The sequence below is a fragment of the Convolutriloba macropyga genome, chromosome 12 (assembly GCF_964194025.1).
Source record: "Convolutriloba macropyga chromosome 12, txConMacr16.3, whole genome shotgun sequence".
Taxonomy (NCBI): Eukaryota; Metazoa; Xenacoelomorpha; order Acoela; family Convolutidae; genus Convolutriloba; species Convolutriloba macropyga.
Window position 1 is genome coordinate 57,790,256 of NC_134479.1, and position 27,500 is coordinate 57,817,755.

A 27,500-nucleotide genomic window follows, 5' to 3' on the forward strand; every position below is an offset into this window, starting at 1 on the left:
TGTAGAGTATGTTCTGTTACAGTGACATTAGTGACAATAGTTGGTTGAAGAGGATGAGTTGAGTCATAGAAAGTGTATCTTCTCTCCACTCTTGTGACGTCATCACCCAAACTCAACACAACCATCTCTATTGTGTACAAGTCACCAGGGTCAAGGTCCACGAATTGGTACATGTTGATCACTGGAAATAATCCGTGAAATCAATAGTGTATAAAGCTAACTTCTCTTCAAGTTTTGTTGTTTTTTGCGAGAATATGAATCCAATTTTTGCCAAAAACGATGACCAAAAGCAAGAATGTTTGACCATTTTTAAACAGTTATTTTGATTATTTTTGTTCAATTGGTTCAAAAGTTTTTTCTTCAAAGTTCCATTGGGTGGGTTGGCCGTGATTAGTATTATCAAATACAGAAAACAATTAGCAAATAATTGTTTGAGGAAACAGAGTGGTTCAAAAGACAACCTGTAATTTTCTAAACCTTTAAAATTTATCTGTTGTCTTTTTTCGAATCCGAATAGCACGCGTAGGAATCCTTAAGAAAATTATACGTCCACTATAGTTTGCTGATGATGTTTAGCATAATTTTACTGTACTGGGGTATAAATGACATGTTGATTTAAAGTCGGCGGTTTTTGAGGCAGTATCAACTTTTTCTTTCAAAAAAATAAAACAATTACCAAGTGTACTCCAAATGTTGAGATCTTGCAGTGGTTTGTTTTGGCATAGTTCCTCTTTGAAATGTTGTGATCAACATCGAGTGAGTTCTCAGAAAATGTCAATCGAGAAAATGTCAAAAAATTTCCAAAAGTTTATATTTCATCAATCATCCTGATATATGAGGAATTCACCAGATAGCTTAATTTTTTTTTGAATTCGATAACTCCTTGCAAAATTATATTAAATTTATCTCATTTTAAACTAACATCTAACGTATATTTTTTCAATCAGATTGTAATTGTGCATTAGACCTGTGAAATGTTATACCACTGCATTCGAAAAACCTATTTACAAAGGTCAACTAATTATTTTAAAAGCTCACATAGTCAATTGAAAATGATTAACTCAAGGATTGGACGTTCATTATGTTACGAAACGCGATTTGAAAACAATATAAAGATATTAAACCCTGAGTCAAAGAACTTAAAAAACCGTGAAAATTTGTTTCATTGATTAACTATTGAATATAATTCATCAACATATTTCAATTTCCCCCTACAGAATAAAATGGAAAATTTGAACATTTTTCAGCACTTGTCAAAATTTTTTAATATAAATTAAATCGAAATTGAGACCTTTTTTTAATGAAATGTAAACACTACACCGCAAAGTTTAAATGAAAAAAAAGTGTTATGTGAATTCAAATTTTGACAAGGCGGCTCGGTAATGTGCGATGGCACATAAGGTTCCGACCCCGCCCATCCACAATTTTGGCATATTTGTCTACCAAATGAGGAACAAATAGAAAAAATAAAAATTTTTTTTTTGCGAATCCCAAAAAAGCCCAAGTCTTTTTCAAAAAATTCTGTATGAACGATAAGATAGCCTCCAAAGCAAATAACTCAGGGGAGTAAAAATTGATGCATTAGATTGCTGTAATATGTCACTATTAAGAAAGCGAGTCAAGACGAACAGCAAAATCAAACAACAACAACAACAAACATTAATTACATCAAAAAATTTATGTCACTCTTAAAAACTAAATTTAATAACAAAGTCAACATACCGTCAGATAAACCTAAAACTAAATAAAAATAACTTATAAATCACCAGAAAAAATATGCGACCAGCCCATAAAAAGGTTTGGTAACAATTATACAAAAAAGAACAAAAACAGTAAAGTAAAAAAATTAACTTATTTTTTTGAAACAGTTATTTTCAAAGTAATAAATACGATTAGGAATCAATTAACTTTACCACAAATTTACGATTGCCACTGCTTCTATAGAAGGGCATTAGGACCTGTCCTTATTCATTTTTTAAAGCGGCTAAGGAGAACAACAAAGAACAAACAAAATTTCAATTGAAACTTGCCAGAAAACGCTGTCAAAACCGTCAAGCCAAATTTGGCACTCAAAATATATTTGATTGCGCCTTCTTCAAACAACTAAAATGTAGTACGTGGCCATTCATTAGTAAGACTAGGTAACAAGTAGACAAAAAAGTGATAAAGTATGTAATACTTTTAATTTTTTTTTGAAACAAAATTACATTCAATGTCATGAAAGGCATTAATAACAAAAAGAGCTATTTAAATAGGGTCGTTTATTCATGGAAAAAAGCCTTCGAGACCTGTTATTATCCAGAATAATTCTTGCATCTACAAAAAGAACGTCAAATATGACAAAAATCAAATTAATTTACTTTCTTTTGTGAAAAACCGGTGTCGAAGCCAGTAAGGTCATAACAAATTCTTTAGAAAAAAGAAAATTTTGGGACACCAATCCCTTTTATTCCCTTGACACCTATAACGTAATATTTGACCTGTAATTAACTAACGAGATTAGGTAACAAAAAGAAACATAAAAGGAACAAAATTGCGAAGTTAAAAAGTTTTTTTTTATTTTTGGAAAACGATTGTTTTCAAAGTCATGAAAGCCATCAGCTATCTACTAATATCAGAATATCGGTTCTCCTATTATTCCATGAAAAGCCAATGAAAGCTATCACTATACAGGAGATTTCATACGACCGAAACGAGAAAGTATAAATGACAGTTAGAGACAAAATTAAAAAATTCAATTGATTTCTTCAAGAAAGAGGCGTCGAGGCCGTTAAAACGATGATGTATATCTTTCAGGATTTTAATATGTTCAATTGTACCTAATTTTGAATGCTAATAAGATGACATGAGAACTGCCAATAGTGTGATAATGTGACAAAATTAGAAAACGTGAAAAACTGGCAAATATCAAAACAAAGAAAAATCTGAAATCTTGTAGTATCAAAGCCAGAAAACAATAACTTCGGGCTTAAAACTGCAACCGAGAATAAATGTTAAATCAGTAGAAAGAAGAAGCAGTCTTTCTTTGCTGACACTAAGCTGGAAGTTGAACAAATTAAGAAAAAAATAGAGGAAAAGTTAATTAAGCCATTATTTATTGAAAAGTCAATTATTTTTTAAAGAAGAAACGACAATAAACTTTCAATTAAAAAACTAAATGCATCAGCTTGGAGCTACTTAGCAAGCGAATTGGTTGGACCTATCACTCCTGAGCTTTGATTTGATATGTTCTGTTCTTTATTATTAAAAAAAAGTCTTTTTTTTTAAAAAAAAAGGCCGACTGATTACAACCCGATTTTTTTGGATTGTAACAGTCCAAGAATGGCCCAAAACTAGCCCTGCTAATACTTATTGTCCGTTAAGAATAATTTATTTTTCGAATGTTGTAGATATAGATAATTTGTTATTTAAAAACTCAAAATAAATTCTGCATTTTTGATAATCAACGAGTAAAGTTAGCAAAAAACGGCAAAGTTTTAACTACAGTGCACTCTCAGCGGACTCTGAAGTAGAAATAGCCCCCCTCTGAGTCTACAAAGATTATATGAGTGTTGTTTGGGGGTGTACTGTCGGCAAATTTAATCAAAGTGGACTAAAGTAGCTTATTTCGTGCTGTTTTTGATGAAAAAGTCTAAATTTTGAAATGTTTGTTTATACTGAAATGTTGAAATTTTTTGACCAAAAAAATTATATCAAAACAATCAACAATGCTTGTTCGTCTTCAAAAATAAAATCAACGACACTATTCTTAAAAATTATAACAATTTTTAGCAAAATTGACGAAAATTTAGGCAAAAATTCCGGAAAATGTGAATAAAAACAACGTGAAATCACTCTTCTTTTCTCAGAAGTTTAAACCTCGATAACTCCCTGTAGAAAACGAAAATTAAAAAAATCTTTTTAATTCATATTCTACGCTGGACGAGCTTTCTAATGATACCAGTCTCAACTCTCCACGATGAATATATCGAGCGGCGAAAGTTCACGCAACAAAAAAAAACCCATTTGAGTATATAGTTCCTCCCCCCTCAAGAGGGTCGGAACAATAAAAACAAAAAGAAGGTCAGCAACTCGTGTTTTCTAATGAGGAATTTACATTCAAACAAAAACACTTGTTAGGAGTGGGTAGGGGGTTTGCGGCTGCTGTGGCCTTCTTTGTAAAACCTCAAGTCTCAAAATTAAAATTTAAAGCTAAATTTTATTACCGCAATCAAAACCCAGGGGTTTATTATGTAACTTTTTGAAAAATTTCAGTAGAAAATTGAAAAAAGTTATTTCAAATAACCGTTTTTGACCAATTTTTCATATCCGTTTTGACTTAGTTTTGTTCTTATAGCCAAGGAAATAGTTTGAAGAAATTAGTTTATTGGTTTCAGATCACAGATTATGACATGTGACTGGAAATTTTTTCTTAAAAAGCAGAGAAAAAATACAATGTGGATTGCGCTCAAATGACGATCTACACGCATTTTTACTGCGCTACAATTTATTCGTTACAAATTTTCCCTCAAAGTACTACCCTAGAGTGCTCAGGGTTAACTTATCAGTTTTTACACGAATTTGGATTTCATTTCTATCAATGTAAACGAAGATATTTATTTATCTTTGGAAAATGTTCTCCCTAAGATTGAGCGCAGGTGAAATCCCATTTGAATAGCTCTCTCCAATGTATTAAAATTTATAACAAATAAAAGTTATGAAACCGAGTAAACGGACTCGCTTCTTAAGTGCTAATGCAATTTTGGTACCATTTCGTTATGATTTGGTTCATTGCACGTTGTGTAGATGCGACCACACCGACAGAAAAATTAGGACAATGTTACGCGAAAGTTACCATTTTTAATGTAGTCCAAGAGAGTTCACCAAATAACTGACTTCTGCATTTTTATTTAGCGAGTATAAACTGAAGCTGTTTGATTATCATCATCAGAACCACTTACCGAGGTTCTGAATTCCCGTTTTTTTGGGGAAATTGAGATATCGTTGGTGGCCTAATTAAAATTAATTGTGTGTTGCATGAACAATTTAAAATACTGAACCCATTGCAATTATAGATCAAAGTTCAAGTAAAAGGATTTTGAAATTTTTCGAATCTTATTCAAATCTGGGGAATCTTGTAGAACCATAAGGTGACTGATATTCCAGAGGTAGAACTCACCCAAAATTATAGAAAATTTCCCTGTCGATTCCACCGAGTTGTCCAGTTATTCGAAGCCGCACATCTTTCCCAGTTCCAGACTCAAATATAATTGAGAGGAACAGGTCAGTGGTTCCCACTTTTGTCGAATTTGTTATCTGAAAAACAAGTTAAATATGGTAATTTGAAGTTACCAATTAATGGTCAGCTATGGTCAGTACTGATCAGAAGAGGTAAGCTGTCCGTTTCGCACCCGAATGATCGATAGTTCGACCCCAGCCCCCCCCCCCCCCCCTCAAACCGTAACACATTCTGTGAGAGTATGAGCTCTTACTTAACCATAGTTTCAGGCCGACCATAGCGTGACTAATTTTGGCTGCAATGATGGTACCACGTAAAAGTTTCAGACGCAAAAAAGTGGCCATAGTCACCAAAAACGAGCATTCATGCTCACAAAATGAACAGTCTGAAATAATAGTCGCGAATACTAGTAAATAACAGCTGAGAACAAAATTCGGTTAATTCACTACAGACTAAAAAGACTATAATGCTGCTCAACAAATGCAATTACAGAGAAACAAAATTAGCATCATTATCATTAACCAGTACAAGTGAACTTTACAAATCAGTCTAAGTGGCCACCTTGAATGCCATGACGTCACAGGTCCCTTTTTCGCGCAGCCACTTCTGATTGGACGAGTGTTATATAATACAATTGAACTTACCACGTCAGTGTAAGTGGCCACTTTGAATGACGTCACAGGACCCTTCTTGCCATATGCACTTGTTAATTGCATGTAGAATATATAGTCCTGACCAGCTACCAGGTTTGTCACTTGATGCGAGAAGAGCCCAATAGGATCCAGGGTGCAGGGGCAGGATCCGAGAGCAGGTCGGTTCCAGATGTCAATCAACTTAAAGAATAATGTTGTTGAATATTCTTGGATAAAGGCCGATATGAGCTACTTACGTATTCTATAAACCGGCGGCTATCATGAAAGACTTTGCAGGAATCTTGCAAGATCATGCAAGATAGCCATCGGTTATGCAAGAATCTTACAAGATAAGCGCCTAAATCTTGCAACAGTCGTGCATGATAAGCTTCAAAATCTTGCATGAGGCTGATTGCATCTTGCGAGATTGGTGTCCAGAAAACCAGCCTTAGCTTGAGAGTGAGCGTTTTTATTGTTCCGACCCCTCTTGAGGGGCGGGGAACTATATACTCAAATGGTTTTTTTGTTCAGACAATTTTGGCCGTTCGATATATTCATCGTAGAGAGTTGAAACTGGAAACATTAGAAAGCTCGTCCAGCGTAGAACATGGATTTAAAAAAATTTTTTGATTTTCGTTTTTCACAGTGAGTTATCGAGGTTTAAATTTTTGAGAAAATAGAGTGAATTCCGTTGATAATATTCACATTTTCCGGATTTTTTTACTGAAATTTCTTCAATTTTGCTAAAATTCGTTGAAATTCTTTTTAGAAAGTGTTGTTGATTTTCTTTAAAGACAAGAAAATATTGTCAAAAATTTTTATTTAATTTTTTCTCAAAAATTCTTTCTAATTATTTCACAATTTAGACTTTTTCATCAAAAATAGCACAAAAAAGTTTTTTTAGTCCACTTTGATTAAATTTGCAGGAAGTACACACCAAAATACCACTAACAAAATCTTTGTAGACGCGAAAGGGGGCTATTTCTATTTCAATTTCCGTTGAGATTGCTCTGTAATTAAAACTTTGCCGTTTTTGCTAAATTTACTCGTTGGTTATCACAAACGCAGCATTTAATTTTGATTTTTTAACTATCAAATTATCTATATCTGTAACATTCGAAAAAAAATGGTTCCTAATGGACGAATAGCAATAGTAGGGTTAGTTTTGAGCCAGTCTTGGACTGTTAAAAGCCAAAAATAATTCGGATAGTGATCGTTGGTCCACTTTTAAATTAAATTAGTCAATCTGTTTTGTATTAATTAAAAAACAGAACATTTCGAATCAAAGCTCGATAGCGATAGGTCCAATTTGCTTGCATCTAGTTTTTTACTCAAAAACTTATTGTTGTTTTTAATTTTAAAAAATAATTGATTTGCAGGAATCTTGCAAGATCGTGCAAGATAGCCGTCGGCTATGCAAGAATCTTACAAGATGAGCGCCCAAATCTTGCAATAGTCTTGCATGATAGGCTTCAAAATCTTGCATGAGCCTGAGTGCATCTTGCGAGATTGGTGTCCGGAAAACCAGCCTTAACTTTGAGCGTGAGTGTTTTGATTATCGTTGACGACTAGAGGCGGGGCATTATTGAGGGCACCAATACCTTAAAAGGAACTCTAAGAAGAATGCGAAAGGAACTGAATAACAGAAACGGCTCATTTCATGAAAAAAATATCATATAAAAACCTTGTCTATGCCATAAACTGGAAGGCTCATGGTTCAGACATTGTTACCCGAGTAATCTGTCATTGAATATTTTTTCAGAAAGGATTATTTGAAAAACATTTTCGCCTATAAAAATATTAAGAAACTTTTGGTTTGCACTCCAGAAATTCAGTGGGTCTCACGAAAACTGATTGTTTGATAAATTATTCCTTTAAATGCAAGATCTGGTAAATTTCTAGCAATATCAGCTTCCGGATCATCCATCTTGCAAGATGAGCGTCATTTGCAAAAATCTTGCAAAATCTTGCAAGATAAGCGTGGCAGTTAGACTAGGTTTGAAGCTATAATAATGTTTTCTACAACTATTGTAATGATCTATTTTATATTTGTTCTCATTTAAGAAAGCTATTTGATTGCTAAGTATAATTTTAAGAGTCCAATGGTGAGAAAAGGTAAATATTCAACCTAATAAGCATCATTTCCCCCTTTTCTGAGTTCGCTTGTTTACTTCGACTGAAGTGTCGAAATTGATTGGCTTTCACTGTAAAGATTTTGTCCGCTTTTTGCCAGATTGCTGTACTGATTCTGTTTTTGTTCACATAGCAAAAAAGGGTTTTGAAATTCTTATTGATTAATACGCAATAGTTTTGAACTTAATCAGTTTTTGCGTCAATCATTGTCGTTTAGTTGTTTGGCTGCTTTCTTTGAGTATAGTTCAGTGTTAAGTGCTAACGCCATTAAATTTTTTAGCCTGAAAAGAGGTATCGTCCTATTTGAGAGATTCAAGTTTGCGACTGTTATGAAACCTATAAAATGTTTCCAAATCATTTCTTGTGTTCTTACAATATATAAATTTACTTTTAAGAGCATTGGTTCCTATTCAATTACGTGTTATATTTTGTAGCTGGACAAATAAAAAATATTTCATGTTTCGTTCGAAAACATGTACTTCATTTGATCTAAAACATATAGCTCAATCACAGCGTTTTTCTAAGTTTTCGAAAACCAATTATGAGCTGCAACCTAAATCATTTAACATATGTTTATAATTTGTTTGAGCGGAATCATAATTGTGGTGTCGCATGGTAATTTAAATTCAAATTATTTTAGACAACTTTAATGAAAAGTATCGTTGCTTATGCGATCTTATAATTTTAAATATGGTTTACATTTACTGATTATGCAAGTTAAATCCTTTAAAAACCGAGTATATTGAAATAAATTATTGGTCTATAATTGACTTAGTCATTAACGACAAGCGTGTTTTTTATGATGAATTGCTTCTTAGGAACACAGAAAAACTTTCTTCTTCATAAAGTCTTATGATTATAACAACAAAAATAACTCCCCCATCATTTCCCCCGATATATTATATTCTTGATTCTATATTTGACCTTCTATAATGGTCATTTTGAATATATAGAACGGTATATGCAAATTTAGACGCCCTCCCCCCCCTCCCCCCCCTCCTGACCCCTTACCCTCATTGTGGTCCGAAAAACACTATCAATTCAAAATCTACACTGTGCAATTTTCAAGATTCCTTCCAAAAAACTAAAAGGAAAAAAATGATGAAATATTCTACTTACAGCTGCAGTTCCTTGAAACACCCAGTGAATATCAACAGTATGTTCAGTAGCTACTCGTAGGTGTAATAACTCCTGTATTTCACTCGGGTAGGTGGACTCATTTGTCTCCAGTAGAAATTGAGCCAAATTGCCCCGATATAGCTGTCTAGAAATAGAAAAAAACGTTTTATCTTCACAGCAGACTTTTATCTGTTGCTATACGCAGAAAGGCGCAAAAAGTGCTGAAAAATAAACTAATTGTAATTTTTTAAAATAACACTCTTCGATTATTTTCCCCGATAATTAGGAGTGGAATACGCATTACAACCTAATCCCCGATAATTAGGGGTGGATTATGGGTGAAATCTCGGCCTGGGCTCTAATCAGCGGCATTAGCTATCCAGCTTTTATAATCCCAATGAAATTTGATCAAAACAATATCTCAATGTTGCCTTCGCTCCTCTGAGGTTAGTCAACGGCTTAATCTTGGATTTCGACAAACTCTGGATGGCCACAGCAACCATGTGAACAACTTTCTTCAGTAAAATGAAACAAATGAAGCTTAGTGATGACGGTCCAATCGCTCAATAAATCGATCGACCAGTAGCAAGACCAGTGTTTAACAAAGCTAATTTCATATTTTTTTAAAAAAAAATTCCACGTTGTGAACAAATATCGAACTAACAAAGTTGGGATCTTTTCCGTTTGTGCCCCCCCAGCTTAGTGGGTGCATATTATTTGCAACCCCCAGACGCACGTGCAATATTTTTACATAATGATTTACTATGTAATGACACGTGCTCTGTCACTGGGGGGAGCATAACGTACTGGGGGGGCACAAACGGAAAAGATCCCAAAGTTGAACTCTGCTGGACCAATTTGCCCTTTTTCGCTGAGATTTTTTAAAACAAAAATTTAACAAACAGCGTAACTCTCAATGGTGGAGACAATTCTTGATGTCAGTAATTAATGCTGGGCAAAGAATTTAAGACGACTAAAACTTTGATCTTTTTGTTTTTAAGCTGCACCATCTTGTTTCAGAAAAAAGTTAACCTTTACGATCAAAAAAATTTTTTATATAATGCTTTATTAGAACCAAAAAAGCAATTTTTTTAGAACACTACATTTTGTTTTGCTCCGCGCAAGTCGTCAAACTTTTGAGTTTGAGCTTTTTGAAAGCATCATTACTTCTCGGAGTTATTGATCTTAATAGATGTGCTAAATGATTAAAAATAGGGTGTTTTTTTCGAGAATCAATAACACTTATCTGGGAAAGTGCTATTGAAGACTTTTTATGAGTTTTCCTGTGAAAAACTATTTTTCTTTCGAATATTAAAAGAGCTGAAAGCCTTGAGTAAATTCTTTGACTATATCCACCCATAAAGCACAATCTTCACAAAAACTTAGACAAGAGAAAATTTTTCATAGCGGTTGGATACACTCCGACTCATAAAAACCCATTCTGATGTAATTTTGTCACTATTTGCTATAAGCCTCCAATTTTACTGCTCTCGACTTTTACTGGTCACGCGTTTTTTTGAACGATCTGTTGCCATATTTCCAAGATCACCAATAACCAAAAATTTTAAAACTTACTCCACTCAGAAACACGCTCAAAAACCTTAAATTAACTCAACTGGTTTTGAAAAAAACAATTAGAAGGATAAAACAAACTACCAAACATATATTTTCCTTCCGAGTTTTGCCCGAAATGCTGCTGCACCCGACAAGCTAAGAAGAGATGAAAAACCACAATACAATGATCAGTTTGGGAGACTAGACTAATCACGGGACGCAGTCTACGTCTTGAAGCTGATCTAACTCCAGGGTAACAGTAAGGGAGAGAGAATAAATCTGAGAATCATACTGAGACTTTGATACTGGCCCAACAATCCATTCCTGCTCGGGAACAACCGCTCAACCCCAAAAGTGCAAAAATAACCGCCTCGACAAGAGGCAGAAGCGCCAACCCAACCGCGTGCTGATTGTATGAACGCATTTGACAATGTTAAACCAAGTGATGATGTGCAATTTTAAAAGTGGAGTAAGAAATCGCAATTTGCAATTCACTGCTAATTGAACACATGTAAATCGAATCGAATCAACAGAGGCATTTATAATTGAAAAAGTAGGGTTCGTCGAAAATTTGATTAGTCTCAATCCTAGTGCATTATTCCAACGAATAAAAAATTGACAAGTTTACTTCGGAAAAATTGGAATGCATCATTCGATTTGAAATTTATATTGACAAAACAACTGAACTGTTTTGAAAATCTGAAGACTCATTGCACAAATACAACACGTCAAAAATATTTAAATCGGCAATTGCAAATAAATTAATTTGTCAGGAGCAGATAAAATATTGCGTTAAATTAGGTAAAATACCCAACATTTCTCTTGACAACCTTTGGTTTGATATCATTGAACTTGTTATACTCAACTAATTTTTTCTTGTTATCTTGAGATCTTGTGCGCGAAACTTCAAAATCACGAAATTTTTGTTCATTTTTTTGAATTATTAAATCATTTAATCTCATTTAACTCATTTAATCTCGTTTAGTTTACTTTAACAAGCAAAACATTTCTTTTTTCGGAAACTGAGTCAAAACCAATAAAAATCTAGGATACCATTTATCAGTACTGGTCTAAAATTTTACCACCAAAATGCGATGAATGATAGACAGTGGCATTCGAGACCAAGCTATTTTTCTAATTTTACTACACTTTTTGAGCAGGCTTTTTAACCCTGAATAGACAAAATGTTCCTAGCTTTTTTTGAAAGAAAATTGTCAATTCAGCCGTGCCTGAATCCTTTGGGGTTGAAAAAAAGCTCGTAATCCAGGAATAATTGTAAAGTTGACCTCAAACATATATACTAACTCGAGTGTGAAGTCATAATGTACTCCCGGAACCTTGGCAATTGGAACTTCAAAATGGCGACTTTCTCTTTCCAAGTTGTAAACAACTGTCTCTGCTGGAATCGGATTTCCGTGTTGATCCGGATGCTGCGCGTTCGAAGCCGTAAATGTCTTGAAATTGGCTCATTTTTCTTAATTTTTATGTCTTTTAAAATCAGTAGTTTTTGCATAATGCTGAGAACGAATCTAAGTCTGAGATATATTATTAAAGTCTGAACAGGCAATCACAATCAAATAATACATTTATCTGACCGTCTGATAATGAGTGACCGCTTATCATACATTAACAGAGGAGTCTTCAGAATATAAAAAGCGAAGCGGTTGAAAAATTACGGCTATCTGGTCAGCGTAGTCATTTAAATATGACTCCTTTTGAGAAAATTTAAATTTTCTGGACAATTTTGAGCAACACTAATAACTTAATCTTAATTTTTTTTTAAAAAAACGGAAACTTAATTCTTTCTTAAAAGGACAAACAATTTAACTTTCCAGCTTTAAAGTCTGTAAACAATCCTAACTTCATGGATTAAGGTCTTGGACCAACATAATCCTTGATAAGGACATCCCAGCCCCAACCGAGTTTTGATCAGATCGTACCAAGTTTGAACGTCCTGAGATTATTAGTCCCCAAGTTTTAGACCGTTGTCCAGACTTTCGCGCGACAGTGTCGCCGATTTTTCCCAGTCCACAGCTCAATATCATCTCTGATCAGACGCAAAGCAAAAATTTACTACGCGCACAAGGCTTTACTTTTATGCCCAACTTTTGTTTTTGGTATACTTATTGTGCAAGAGTCAGGTGGTTTCAGGGTTCATTGATAATTTTTTGTAATATGGCACCCCAGTCAAAATCAGACGGCTATGTTGCAAGATCTTGCAAGATTCTTGCAAGAATCTTGCAAGATTACGTATCATCTTGCAAATCTTGCAAGATTCTTGTAATATCTTGCAAGATAACCGTTCGATTTGCAAGAGTCTTGCAAGATAACCGTCAATCGGGTAGCCCTTAATTAGTTTTTATGGTATTTGAAGCCTTTTTTTATTCAATGTGACTGGAGTCAGTGAAAAAGTCTTATTTCGCTATGTACACATTCAATCAGTAAAAACGTAGTTTTATCGCAACGGAAAACGTTAGATCAACAATTCTGACAGTCTTCAGGTTTAAAACTGCTAAGTTTATGGGACGGTTATCTTGCAAGCTCTTGTGACATTCTCGCAAGATAAACGTCCGGATCTTGCATCTTGTAAAATAAACGTTGTTTGCAAGAGTTTTGCAAGATCTTGCAAGATAAACGTTATTCGCAAGAATCTTGCAAGATCTTACAATATAACCGTTGGAGTTTGTCTGGGGTAAGACGCAAGCCGGATCAAAAGTCGATATCAGTACGAGGAACGTCTAGCTACAAGACTCATATCAATACTGACTCAAAAATGATCATATCATTTTTTACATTAAACAATCTAAATACCAGCCTGAATCACAACAAGTTTAATTATATTGAAAAACAAATTAAATCCTGATAACACAAAATAGATTACTTTTAAAAGCCATTCAAAGAGTAAATCTTCGCTACAACTTTACATAAAAGGAGAACTCAAGGAAGAGACACAATCGCTAAAGTTTCTGCGTATCAATTTCGCCCCCTTCCCCTCTCAAGTAGAAAGATCACCGCAATAAACTAGTGATGACAGCGGACTGCAGGTTATTTCCACTATGAAGACTTATTATTCTAATCATCAACGAAAATATTCGACTAATGGTATATAAAGTTTGTCTGCAAACTCTGTTCTCTATTACAGTACTTTTCGGCTGAACTAATCAGAACTTTTGTCAATAAAAAAAACAAAATGTACAGAACCTGCGGAAACCAAGATGGTGTAATGTCGAAATGTTTCATGAAGAAGTAAATAAGCAAATGACCAGTGAAATGAAGACCTGCCGGTGAATGACCTTAAGCGGTGAATTTATGTAATTTCACCGCAATCACTGTTTATCTCACATAATTTGGACATTTTTTCAAAGCGGTGAATTTATGTAATTTCACAGCTAATTTCACCACTAAAAGGTGATACAGTTTTTTTAACCGCATTCACCGCCTGATTTATGTAATTTCACCGCATTCACTGCTCATCTCACAAAATATTTCGCATTCACCGCTTATCTTCAATAATTTTGTGCGCTTGAATGACGGTGACACCTCGACCCGGGGAATTCTATGTCAGGTTTCCTGAGAAGAAAATGAGCTCATTCCTGATTGGCCAAAAAAGCGGTTCCTTCGCCATCAGCCAGTGTCCATTCGCATGTAACAGAGACATTAGTTGTCAATTCAGTCCTCACCCAGATTCGAACACACTCCCTCGCATTTTCTGCCACACAACCACGCACAAATGATCGCTTGGAAAAATGTCTCCAACCGAACGAGAAATCGCCACTACCTGGAAAAAAAGATAGCATCTTTTTAGTATCAACTATTGAATCTATTCTTTTTTGACCCCCCCCCCCCTAATGTTTTTTACGCCCCCCCCCAGGCACATGTCTTGTTATATAGCACGTTACTATGTAAAAAATAGCACGTGCGCCTGGAGGACGTACAAAATATAAGCCCACTAAGATGGGGTGGGGGGGGGGGGCAAAACAGAATAGATCCCAGCTTTTATAAATTCAAAATTGAGGTTTTTCCTTTAGTACAACCAGCTTAGCAAATTTGTGTATACTCTACTAACATTGTCATCGTTTATTACGTTAAACTGCTAATAGCAATCAGTACAATTGTTCCAAATCGCAAGTTATTTTTAAAAAAAGGCAAATAAGAGAAAGTGTAAAAATAAGTGAAAGGGTAGTTGATAATTTTTATAACGCTTTGCTCACAATCCCCCCCCCCCACCCACCCCCAATGTAAGGCATGTAAAACCACGCAGTAAAGTGGACATTAATGGAATCCATTACTCAGGTCGAGGTGTGCGTTAATGATCAGACAATTAAAAACGCACAAGGGGGGGGGGGGGTGGTGTAAAGTGCGTTTTTGATTACATGGACGAGCGCCATAATAAAATCCGCGTACATGAACGAGCTTCCTAGTCAAAGTCTGCCTAAATTCTGATCATTAACGACCCGGACTTGAGTCTCAGAGCGTTTCAGCGCTGAACCAGCACATTTCAAATGTAAAAAATTAATTCAGTTCTGAAACATTGCATCTCGAGGATATTTTAAGTTTCTTTATGTGCAGTTCTTCTTCATTATGATTATATTGATTATATTAAAGTCATGGAGTCAGCACAGGCTAAAGAACTCCTGCACAGTCTGAAAATTACTCACACCATAAAATTAAGTCTGAGCAGAGTAATACTTTGTAGCTTATAACTGGTAATTACTTTAGTAGTAGTATACACACTACTTATATATAAGCTAGTTTGTAGGCAATTAACATATAGCCCATTTAGTTTTGTGGTTACGACTTGCTGCGCAAATTAAATGTTACAAGTACGCACGCGGAATTTCCAATCGCATATAAATCAAACCTTGTCGACGGGAGTTAAGCTGAGCATAATATTTTTCATGAATTAAATTTTACTCCAATATCAAGACTGGCCAGCGTAAATTGGGACATGAACAGAGTACTGGCCATCCTAAAAAAAACAAAATGTCTCTAATCTTATTCAGCGCTGATTTAGTCTGCCACCAACCTCCGGGGAGCTTAATTCTGATAGTTAGCGAGCTAAATTCTGGTCATTAACGATCTATATTCTGATCATTAGCAAGCTATATTGTGATCATTAATGAGCTAAATTCTGATCATTAACGAGCTAAATTCTGATCATTAGCGAGCTAAATTCTGATCATTAACGAACTAAATTCTGATCACTAAAGAGCTAAATTCTGATCATTAACGAGCTAAATTCTAATCACAAACGAGCTAAATTCTGATCATTAACGAGCTAAATTCTAATTTTTGACGAGCAAGATAAGCGTCTGATGTTTGCAATGTGGGCGTTTAGAAATCTAGTCTTAGCTTGAGCGTTTGCCTTTTTGGCTTCTTTGATGACTATAATCAGTGCATCACTGAGCTCCGGAAGGAGCGCACCAGACCTAGCCACAAAAGAAACCTATAGGTTTGTACACCCCCCCACGGTTATTTGCGTGGCCAATCGCTTGAGCCGTAATTTTACAATTTTTACATAGGGGAGGTGGGTAATTTTTACTCTCACGAAATTATACATCTCAATTTAAGTTTTTCTGCCATTTAACATTAGAAATCTCGGGTCTTTCCCATTATAGCCATGAAAATATAGCCACCCCATTATGGTATGTTTACCATGATTGGGGGGTGGGGGGTGGGGGGGGCTTTAGGTTGTCTGACCTCTAAGCTGGGGGGGGGGGGCTATGACGGGAAAGACCCGAAATCTCACCTCGCGTTGTCCCCAGAAGCCTGTGATCAGTCATGATAAGTTCACAAACAGCCCCACTCTCATGATGGTTGTACGATTTACAATAGTCCTGTCTTGTACATTGAAGTCCACATCTTCTCTCACTATGAGTGTTCTCAAAAGTTCAACTGCAAACTGGGTCAAACTGCGTTTGTTGACGTCATCGGGCCCACTCTCAAACCAAACTGCCTTTCTATCAATGAAAAAAAGAACACTGAATTCTGAGTGAGAATTCGATATTAAACTATTATAATGGACTACTCGGAAGTGTAAACGTTTATAGTATTAGTCATTGATTAAAAAAATAAAAACATCGAAAAACACCGAAGAACAAAAAATTTACGCTTATTCTCTACCAAACAACTGTCAAAAATTTTCTCTGACCCCACCACCTTAGTGTGTGTGTGTGTGCGTCTGTGTGTGTGTGTGTGTGTGTGTGTGTGTGTGTGTGTGTGTGTGTGTGGGAGGGGGGGGGGGTGGGGAACAATAGACTCAACTGCTTTCCATTTTAAGTCAATTGTGGCCGATTGCAATTTCCTTAGTTTTCGCTCCGCTCCAATTGTTATCAATTCTGCTACAAATGTTAAATTTTCTAACCATAGTTTTATTGGTTAGAATTTTTTCAGTAAACTCAGATGAGGGCAATTTCCAATTCCGCTTTTTAAGAGATTGTTCAGAAATTAATATATTTTCCGTTTTTTTACAAACTTAAATATTATTTTGTTTATATTTTTGGCGCATTATTTTTTTCCTATATTACGATAACTACCCAATCGTGCCTTGCGCTAAGATCTTGAAAAAGCTTTGTAAGTGTAATGGCATCAATAGCAAGGATAGACTTGGCCTCATTGTGGATATTTACGATGAAAACAATATTTCCAATGCCTCTTGTCATCAGCACGCCTTCTCTCATAAAGATTTATTTGTTTTATTTATCTACCAAAAAGCACTAAGAAGATGGACTAAGCACGCTACAACACGATCTGCGAGTAAATTGCATTTCTTGGTTTCACAGAAACCTGGTCCTATGAATATGATGATTGAAATATTTTCAATCCTGAAAGAGAACGATACTGTTGCTTTAGAACTGACCGTTAATCCTCGGTTGGAATGAAAACCAGAAAAAGGTGGTCGAATTAGGGTACTTGTGCCGAAGATTTTTTCTCTAAAATTTTGTTAGGTTTTAAATCTTTTCACGGATAATTTCAAAAGTTTATGGGTCGCATTGAAATTACCGACTTGCGCTTCTGTATTATTGTATGTTATCTATAATCCCAATAACGAAACAGCAATTCTTTTTAGACCAACCAGCAAAAAACATTGATAAATCAACTACGAAAAGATAAAGCTTTTGGTTGATTATAACAAAAAACTAAAAAATCAAGACAATTGATGGTCGATCGAGATAGATATTTGAATGATAAAGACTATTCTTCGATCTGAAAAAACGATTCAGTACCTCCAGTGACATAGATTACAATGTATTTCATAAAAATCCATTTGAAGCAGGAGAAAATGACAGGAAAAAGTGGATGCTGATAATAGAGAGTTAGTTTGAGAAATGTTTTTGGTGATTGCGTAACGCAAACAAAAAATAGCTAATCTGTTTAACATCGTTTCCTACACATGGAAAGTTCTAAGGCCCCCCGCTTCTATTACAGATGCCTACTGCGTGCAATTCTAAATTGCAAAAAGGTCAGATTTTAATTTCCAACGAAAAAAGAACGTCACGATGAAATTTATAATTTGAACACCGTGGAGAATTCAACCAATTTCTGTAATTGTACGTCATCAAAATTTTCTTGTAAACTATAGCATCAAATTCTCTTGCTTTCTCAATGAAGTTAAAAAAGGAAATGTCGATTCACTGTAGAATTTCTATGATTATTGAGAACATCTCGAGGAATTAAATTTGTCATTAATTTCAAGACAACAAATTATTAAGTAAAAACATATGGTTTCAGTAGAGAAAACTCAACAATCGATTCCTTCATATTCTGCACAAAAATCATCAAAAAAGAAAACTGACAAGAACAATTTTGTCTAAATCGCTTTTCTTGGCCTATCAAAAGCTTTTGCTTCAATCAATTACATAATTTCGGATATTAGTTTGGAGAACATAGGTTTTTTTTCAGCTCAAGGAAATCTAATTGGATGTTCCTTATAAACAATCGCCAATATATTCTCCAGACTGTATATGAGACAAAATAACGCTTCATAAAGGTGTACTGCATGAAGGAGTACTTGGCCGCTCCTTATTAATCTGTATATTATTGGTACGGCAACACGACTTGCCAGTGAAACTGAGCTTACACAATATGATCACGATAACCTTGTTATAAATAACTATAGTTCCATTGACAAAAGCAAGACCCAGTCAGAACAAAATGCAAACAAACCATTTCTATCTTTTATTGAACACCAACCCACAGTAATTACATCAAAAACCGAGTTCATGATATTTGGTGAAAGCGAAAGCAAAGAATTTATTGAACAGATAATTTTAAATTCAATTCCAATAGATGAGAGAACTAAAGTAAACCTCCGGTTCTTAAAGATAGCAATTTAAAATTGCAAGGGGGAATTTAATCAAAGCTTACAAAAAAATGGCCCAAGGAACAGAAACAGTTTACGCCATCAGAAAATCTATCCCATAAAAACTTAAGACTAGCCATAAATGCAATGGTTTTAAGTCATTTGCAATACTCAGCAGTTGCCATTTGAGCAGAACCTAATAGCATCTTTCATAATACAGCCACTTTTTTCCCCGTTAAACGCTTCTTTGAACAAAAATTTTACAATTTTTCGGAAATTAAAAAAAAGAGTTACGACTGGCTTTTACCCCCCACCAACTAGACGTCCATTGGTAACTTAGAGTCTTCATGAGTCGAACAGGACAAAAAATAGATCTCGAAGCTTAAAGTTTGGTTCTAGCAAAATGCAGAACTCATTTGTGAGAATGGCGATACTATAATGGAATGAACTACCACTCAAATTAAAATCAAACAAGGCATAAGAATTCCCCGATGTGCTTAGAATTGTCTTCTGCTCAATTTTAACTAGAACTCTTGTCTGTTTAAGGTTACTTGTTCAACATGGACGTGACATTAGATTTGAACATATGAATCCGAATTACTGTTGATGGGTTGATGTTTAAAAACCTATGAACTTAACGCGTTTTTCGTTTAAAATGCGACGAAAATTGTTTTCAAAGTTTTACCTTGTAATGTAAAAGTAATGAGTAACTTGTAAATATTTACACTGCCGGAATAACATCAGTTGTATACACCTTGATATGGATCGCAATTCAGTGTTTTTTATTTTGCAAATTTAAAGTTAAGTATTCTTTGATCAAATTATAGGTAGATGAAAAAAAAACAGATCGTTTCCTTTGGATACCAGCAAGATATTTTATTTTCATCTACAGTTAACTATGAAAGTTATAATTAACCACGGCACAATTTACTTCCATCGTGCATTCCCAGGTTGAGGTCCCAGACGGGAGGTCGATATGTCCAAACCGTCCCAGACGGAAATTACACATGTTCAGACGATGTAAAATTGAACGCACGACACCCCCATTGTGCGTTCATTCGAGTCCGGGCACATCGACTTTCCGTCGGGGATTTCAACCTTGGTTATCATACCTGCTGGGCAGCTGGGCTAAAATTCCAGTTCCCAGGTTTAGGTCCAGACCCAAATTGAGCTATGATCAGACTATGCAGACTGAAATGACCTCTGATCAGACTTTCCAGCCCGAAGTTACCTCTGATCAGACCTTCCAGACCAAAATGATCTCTGATCAGACTTTCCAGGCCGAAATGTCCTCTGATCAGACCGAACCCAGACCACTGTCCAGACTACAGTGCGCTTATGATTAGACCCAAATTCAGACCATTGTCCAGACTATAAACAGACTATGATCAGACCATCTTCAGACCATGGTCCAGACTCAATTTCAGACCATTGCCCAGACCTTAATCAGACTATGATAAGACTCAAGTGCGCTCAAAATAGTCTGATCAGAGAAAGATTTTAATTATGAACAAATCTTTTAATTTTGCTATAATATATTCATTTCACAATAACTGGTGTTTGCAGTATTAAAATCATCTAAGGAAAAGCCAATTCTGAAAATATTGCTAATGAAAACGAAACCTAATTGTTGAGAAAAAAAAATTTTTTACCATACCCCTTAGTTCATATTTCCGACTCAATGGATGAACTTAGACAGCTTTCCAAAAGAAACGTCTTGGTCTTCAGTTAATCAAAATTTCCTCTTGAGGGGACCGGCAATTGCTATCAGCTGGACTTCTTGTTTCTGATCAGAGTCATCGGACTTTAGATGAGTCTCTGATCAGAACGCTGCTTTATTGTTGCCTCTTGGCAGAGCCAACATCCCTCAATAAAAAAACAAAAAATTGAAAAATTAATGCACTCGAAATCAGACCTTCCAGACCGAATTAACCTCTGATCAGACCGAACCCAGACCATGGTCAAGACTATAAAAACTGTGACCAGACCTTTCAGACCGAATTGACCTCTAATCAGACCGAAATCAGACCATGGTCCAGACTATAAAGACTATGATCAGACCGTCCAGACCGAATTGACCTCTGATCAGACCGAACCCAGACCATGGTCCAGACTATAAAGACTGTGATCAGACCTTCCAGACCGAATTGAGCTCTGATCAGACCGAAATCAGACCATGGTCCAGACTATTGTGCGCTCGAACCGCTTTCCAGACCCTGTAATTTCGGTCTGGGAACACAGGGGTGTGCGCTCGATTGGGTCTGATCATAGCTCATTTTGGGTCTAGGCCAAAACCTGGGTTATGTATATGTATAAAACCGGCAGAGAAATAGAAACAGACTTCATTTTCAATTTCACAACAGAGCAAGAAATTTTGAATTTTATTAAATTGTAGGACGCCAATTAAAACACAGTTACACTAAAAAAATCTAAGCACTGAAATAATAAAAACACACTTACACCGAAAATATTCTAATTTATTTGTTTCGAATACATCTGCTGTTTTGCAAAAACACCTGAAAGAAATTGCGGCAAATTTTCAACTGAAGTTTTTTTATTAATTTAGATGTCGAGCCAAACCAATCTCACATCCGGATCATTTTGATCGCACATCCTGGAACAAACAATTTGTTTGTGTTTGAAAAGAAAAAGTTTGAGTGTTTCGGAAAAACTAGTTTGAGAAAATGTCTTATCTAAAATGTCATAAATTATTTGTAAGCCGTCTTTAATGTATGATAAAAAGCAGGGAAATTTATGTTTTTACTACTTACGCTCGATATACAAGAAACAAAATCAGGCGTCTTAAGGATTGCTGTCATTTCCAATTGATTTCCGGATTAGAAAAAGCAAACTTCCCAGGTTTTGGTCCAGACCCAAATTGAGCTATGATCAGACTATCCAGACTGAAATGATCTCTGATCAGACTTTCCAGACCAAAATGTCCTCTGATCAGACCGAAACCAGACCATTGTCCAGACTATAGTGCGCTTATGATCAGACCCAAATTCAGACCATGGTCCAGACTATTGTGCGCTCGAACCGCTTTCCAGACCCTGTAATTTCGGTCTGGGAACACAGGGGTGTGCGCTCGAATGGGTCTGATCATAGCTCAATTTGGGTCTGGACCAAAACCTGGGTTGTGTATCAATTTTTTCATCCCACGAGTAACCCAACCTCGAAATAATATTGACTTTGATTTTCGAAACATCAAAAATTCAGATTGAGCAAAGCTAGCATGAGTATTAACGACGAAAATCAGCTGAAATATCAAACAGAAAAATCGAATCGAAAAAAACTGCCAGTTTCAAGCTCAAGAAAATTTTTTCCTTGTTTTCTTTTAGAACGATTATGAAATGTGTTTAATTGAATGCTAAAATAATCCTTGTTGTGTTCTTAATGTTGAAAATTCTCAATACGTTCGGGTTGAAACTTAAAAGATTCAGGTACGTCATTTTCAGTAGGAAATTTGAGGGCTTCTCTATTTGTTTGATAGCTGGTCTGTCTTCATAATAGTGCTTTAAGACCCAGGGATGACGTACTTGTTAGAGAATTTTTTCAAAAAGCCCTAATTATTAAATGTTTACATCTTCATTTCTTGGTAAACGCAATTCAATAAGTTTCAGCTTTTCAACCAATTCTTCTAGAATAACGCAGACCAGATGAAAACTGTTTCGAAATTGGTTCGTTGCTTCTGTTCTTCGAAAGCGGAAAGTTTCCAGTTGACTTCCCTTCCCAGATTATACAACGGCCTTGTTTAACCGGGTTTTGATTAATAAAATCTTCATGTACAGAAACAAGGCGGCTCGGCAATGTGCGATGGCACATATGGGTCCGACCCCACCCATCCACAATTTTGACATAATTGTCTACCAAATGAGGAACAGATAGAAAAACCCAAAAATTATTTTTTTGGAATCCCAAAAAAAAACCCAAAAAAGCCCAAGTATTTTTCAAAAAAATTGTGTGTTAACAATAAGATTCCTCCAAAGCAAATAACTCAGCGGAGTAAACATGTAAGCATTAGATTGCTGTGATATGCCGATATTAAGAAAGCGAGTCAAGACGAACAGCAAAAACAAACAACAACAACAAACATTAATTACATCAAAAACGTTATGTCCGTTTTAAAAAAGAAAATTTAATAACAAAGTCAACATACCGTCAGATAAACCTAAAACTAAACAAAATAACTTAAAAATCATCAGATAAGATATGGACCAGTCCATAAGAAGGTTTGGTAGCAATTAGACAAAAAAGAACAAAAACAGTAAAGTTAAAAAAATTCGCTTATTTTTTCAAAACAATTAACTTCAAAGTTATGAAAACAATTTGAAATCAAGTAAAATATCCCAAAGGTTTACAACTACCAATGTTTCTATGGAACCTGTCCTCATTCAATTTTTCAAGCGCCTAAAAAGAACAACAAAAAAACAACAATCAAAAATTCAATTGAAACTTGCCAGAAAACGCTCTCAAAACCGTCAACCCATATTTTGGCCCTCAAAAAACATTCGATTGCACCTTCTTCAAACACCGATAATATAGTATGTGGCCAATTAACATTGAGACTAGGTAACAAGTAGACAAAAAAGAGGAAAGGGCAAAAGTATGTAATAATTTTGATTCTTTTCGAAACAAAATTATATCCAAATTCATGAAAGACATTAATTACAAAATGAAATACTTATATAGGATCGTTTATTCATCCAACGGAAGAAGCCTTTGACACCTGCATTTATCCAGAAAATGTCTTGCGTCTACAAAAAAAACGTCAAATATGACAAAAATCGAAATAATTTACTTTTTGTGAAAAACCGGTGCCGAAGTCAGTAAGGTCATAACGCATTCTTTTAAAAAAATAGATTTTGGGATATAAATCCCTTTTGAAGCCTTCACTTGACACATATAATGTCATATTTGACCTGTAATTAACGAGATTAGGTAACAAAACGAAAAATAAAAAGAACAAACTTGCGAAGTTAAAAAGTTTTTTTTTCAGTTTTGGAAAACGATTGTTTTCAAAGTCATGAAAGCCATCAGCTATCTTTTAATATCGGAATATTGGCTCATCTATTTTTCCATGGAAAGCCAGTGAAACCTATCACCAAACAAGAAATTTCATACGACCGAAACGACAAAGTAAAAATGACAGTTAAAGACAAAATTAAAAAACTCAATTAACTTGTTCAAGAACGAATTGTCGAGGCCGTTAAAACGATAATCTATGTCTTTCAGGATTTTAATATGTTCAATTGTGTTCTATTTTGAAAGCTAGTAATGTGATATGAGAACTGTCAATAATGTGATAATGTGACTAGAAAACGTGAAAAACTGGCAAAAATCTAAAAACAAAAAAAATCTGAAATCTAGTAGTATCCAAGCCAGTAAACAACAACTTCAGGCTTAAAACTCTAATCGAGACTAAAATTAAAATCAGTAGAACGAAGAAGCATTCTTTTTGTAATGAAACTAAGCTGCAAATTGACCAAGTTAAGAAAAAAGTTGAGGAAATGTTCATTAAGCCCTTATTTAATTAGAAATCAATTAATTTTAAAAGTAGAAACGATCAGAAACTTTAAGTGAAAAACTAATGCATTACCCTAAAGCTCTCACTCCTGAGCTTTGATTTGATATGTTTTGTTCTTTATTATTAAAAAAAAGTCTTTTTTCAAAAAGAGACCGACTGATTACAATCCGAATTGTTTTTGGATTGTAACAGTCCAAGATTGGCTCAAAACCAGCCCTGCTATTGCTTATTGTCCGCTAGGAACAATTTATTTTTCGAATATTGTAGATATAGGTAATTTTTTAGTTGAAAGCTCAAAAATAAGTTCTGCGTTTTTGATAATCAACGAGTAAAGTTAGCAAAAAACGGCAAAGTTTTAATTACAGAGCACTCTCAGCGGAAGTTGAAGCAGGAATAGCCCCTTTCTGAGTCTACAAAGATCTTTTTAGTGTTGTTTGGGGGTATACAGCCGGCAAATTTAATTAAAGGGACCAAAGGAGCTTATTTCGTGCTGTTTTTGTTGAAAAAGGCTGAATTTTGAAATTTTTATCCAGAGTTTTTGATCAAAAAATTAAATCAGAATAATCAAAAATGCTTGTTTGTCTTTATAATAAAATCAACGATACTATTCCTAAAAGTTTAATCAAATTTTAGCAAAATTGACGAAAATTTAGACAAAAATTTTGGAAAATGTGAATAAAAACAACGTGAATTCACTCTACTTTTCTCAGAAGTTTAAACCTCGATAACTCCCTGTAGAAAACGAAAATTAAGAAAAATCTTTTTAATTCCATATTCTACGCTGGACGAGCTTTCTAATGATACCAGCCTCAACTCTCTACAATGAATATATCGATCAGCGAAAATTGACTGAACAAAAAAAGCCCATTTGAGTATATAGTTCCTCCCCCCTCAAGAGGGGTCGGAACAATAAAAGGCCGAAGGAGCGTATCTTTCAAATGTTTGAAAACTGAATTTTTAATGAATCAATCGAAATGCTTTGTTTTATTGCAAAAAATATATGATCTGTTGACAAAAGGATATTTTTTGCAGGAAAATGGACCAATTTCTCATGATCAACACTCTTTGAACTAAATTTAGTGACTTTACTGTTCTTCTTTCAGCTGTGCAACGAATTTATCAGTATCCCATTATAAAACCCATTTTATAACTTTTTTCCCTCGATCTCCAAAAAAAATACAACAATTCTTACCTCTTAAGCGGGACAACAAAATTATTGGCTGTTTCAAAGTATCCTTCCAAAGATAGGTCAACACATGAGAGTGACAGTTCACCATTACGTAATGACATCTTAGAAGGCTCTCAGGCAAAACATAGACACATAATTCGTTTTCTGTGAAATTGTATACTTTAGACAAGAACGGGTTCTACCGAGCAAGTGAAAATATTTTACAGGTCGTCATACATGAAGTCATTTCAGTAAAATTTTATAGATATGATATTTAGTTCTGTTTATCTTAACCACTAATTTTAATGAGCGAATTGTTCACTTTTCATCTTACTTTTTTTGTTTATATCCCGCGTTATTGGAGAAAGGTCCGTTCAGCTGAAAAGTGAGTTGAGGTTTTCTTGGTAGAAAGCTTTCACTTGAGTGAGCACTCTATTAAGAGTGTTTAGTCAAACATGGACTCATTAGTTTTTGGCATTCTTGTTTCCATTCAAAAAATTTTCGTGCGCTCCGAGTCACAATGTCCAGACTTTCGTGCGTTCAAAATTGCTTATGTCCAGACTATCGTGCGTTCAAAATTGCATATGTCCAGACTATCGTGCGTTCAAAATTGCATATGTCCAGACTATCGTGCGTTCAAAATTGCATATGTCCAGACTATCGTGCGTTCATTTTCTTTTCCAGACCGTGTAATTTTGAACGCACGACGCCACCTTGTGCGTTCATTTCGGTCTGGACATATCGACTTTCGGTCTGGGACCTCAACCTGGGTGATTCTGTAACATTGACTTAGCTCATAATCCGTTTTTCGTGATCGAACTCATTTGCTAAATTGAAACATCGTTTGGCTTCTTGATTTTCCTCAAGAAAACAGCAGAGTAGCAAGTCATGACTTAAACGCAAACACTGCCGCCCCAAGTCTGCTAGTAATAATTTAGAAGTGATCATGCTCCGTGAAAACACCATAATTGTTCTCACGCACGACATGGCGCAGTCAGCAAACGAAAAAAGAAACAACTATTTGAATAGTGGCCTTAAGGGAAAAGCCGTCACCAGATCCTATACTTCAAATGGAGAAATGGAGAACTCAGTTCAAAATTGCTATTCTATCAAAAGAAAATATAAACCTTGACGCGTTGCCGGCTCCGATACTCAAAAATGTGCAGCTGCCACTTGAACAATACCTTGTATAAACAATGCCAAGATCATCTGCACAATCAAGACGTAATATTAATGCGAGAAATAAATAGCAAAAATGAACTGGCAAGACAAGTGTCAACGCATAATTGAGGTGAGAATACTGATTGGAGAGATAACTTGAGCATTTGCGGACCAAGAGGCAGTTTTCTTTTTCTACGCGATTATTGCGACAGAGGGGAGACAATCTTCAACTGCAAAAATTCATTCAAATTAGTTTATAACCTAAATACTCTAAATACTTAATTACTGAATTTTAGCATACTCTAAATAACTAAATACTGAATTTTGCCATCCTGTAGAGGAGGACTTTATCCAACTAAGAAAATTTAGATTTGACAGCTGCGTGATCCCTAAACTACTAACTTTAATCATATAAAGGGTAAGACGGTTCAACATTTCTACGGAATACTCAGAGAGCTAACCAAAAACTTTGATATTAAAAGCAAAGTCGGAAATCTCATCACAGACGTATTCCTAACAAACTTGATCGATCCGGTCATTCAAAAGAACTTTCTGAGGAAACCATGGAACCCCAGAAAAATTATAAGGGTCAATAGTACAGAAGTACAGAGTTGAGAATGAGAGCCTAAGTACAGAATAGAGAATGAGAAACTAACATCAAATTTAAGCACCCAAAAACACTTTGG

The 27,500-nt window shown here is 35.1% G+C and overlaps 2 protein-coding genes across 2 annotated transcripts in view; one reads left to right on the forward strand and one right to left on the reverse strand.

The window, feature by feature from the left end:
* The window catches only part of LOC142350947 (calcium-binding protein 39-like), a 613,053-nt gene that overhangs the window by 372,624 nt on the left and 212,929 nt on the right, over positions 1 to 27,500 (forward strand). The gene's annotated exons all lie outside the window — the stretch shown is intronic.
* On the reverse strand, positions 9,114 to 12,169 carry LOC142350563 (uncharacterized). Its single transcript, XM_075402413.1, has 2 exons — positions 11,962 to 12,169; positions 9,114 to 9,247 (listed from the first exon to the last, which is right to left on the reverse strand). Exons 1-2 carry the CDS (start codon positions 12,167 to 12,169, stop codon positions 9,153 to 9,155), a joined length of 303 nt encoding a protein of 100 aa, XP_075258528.1. The 3' UTR covers positions 9,114 to 9,152.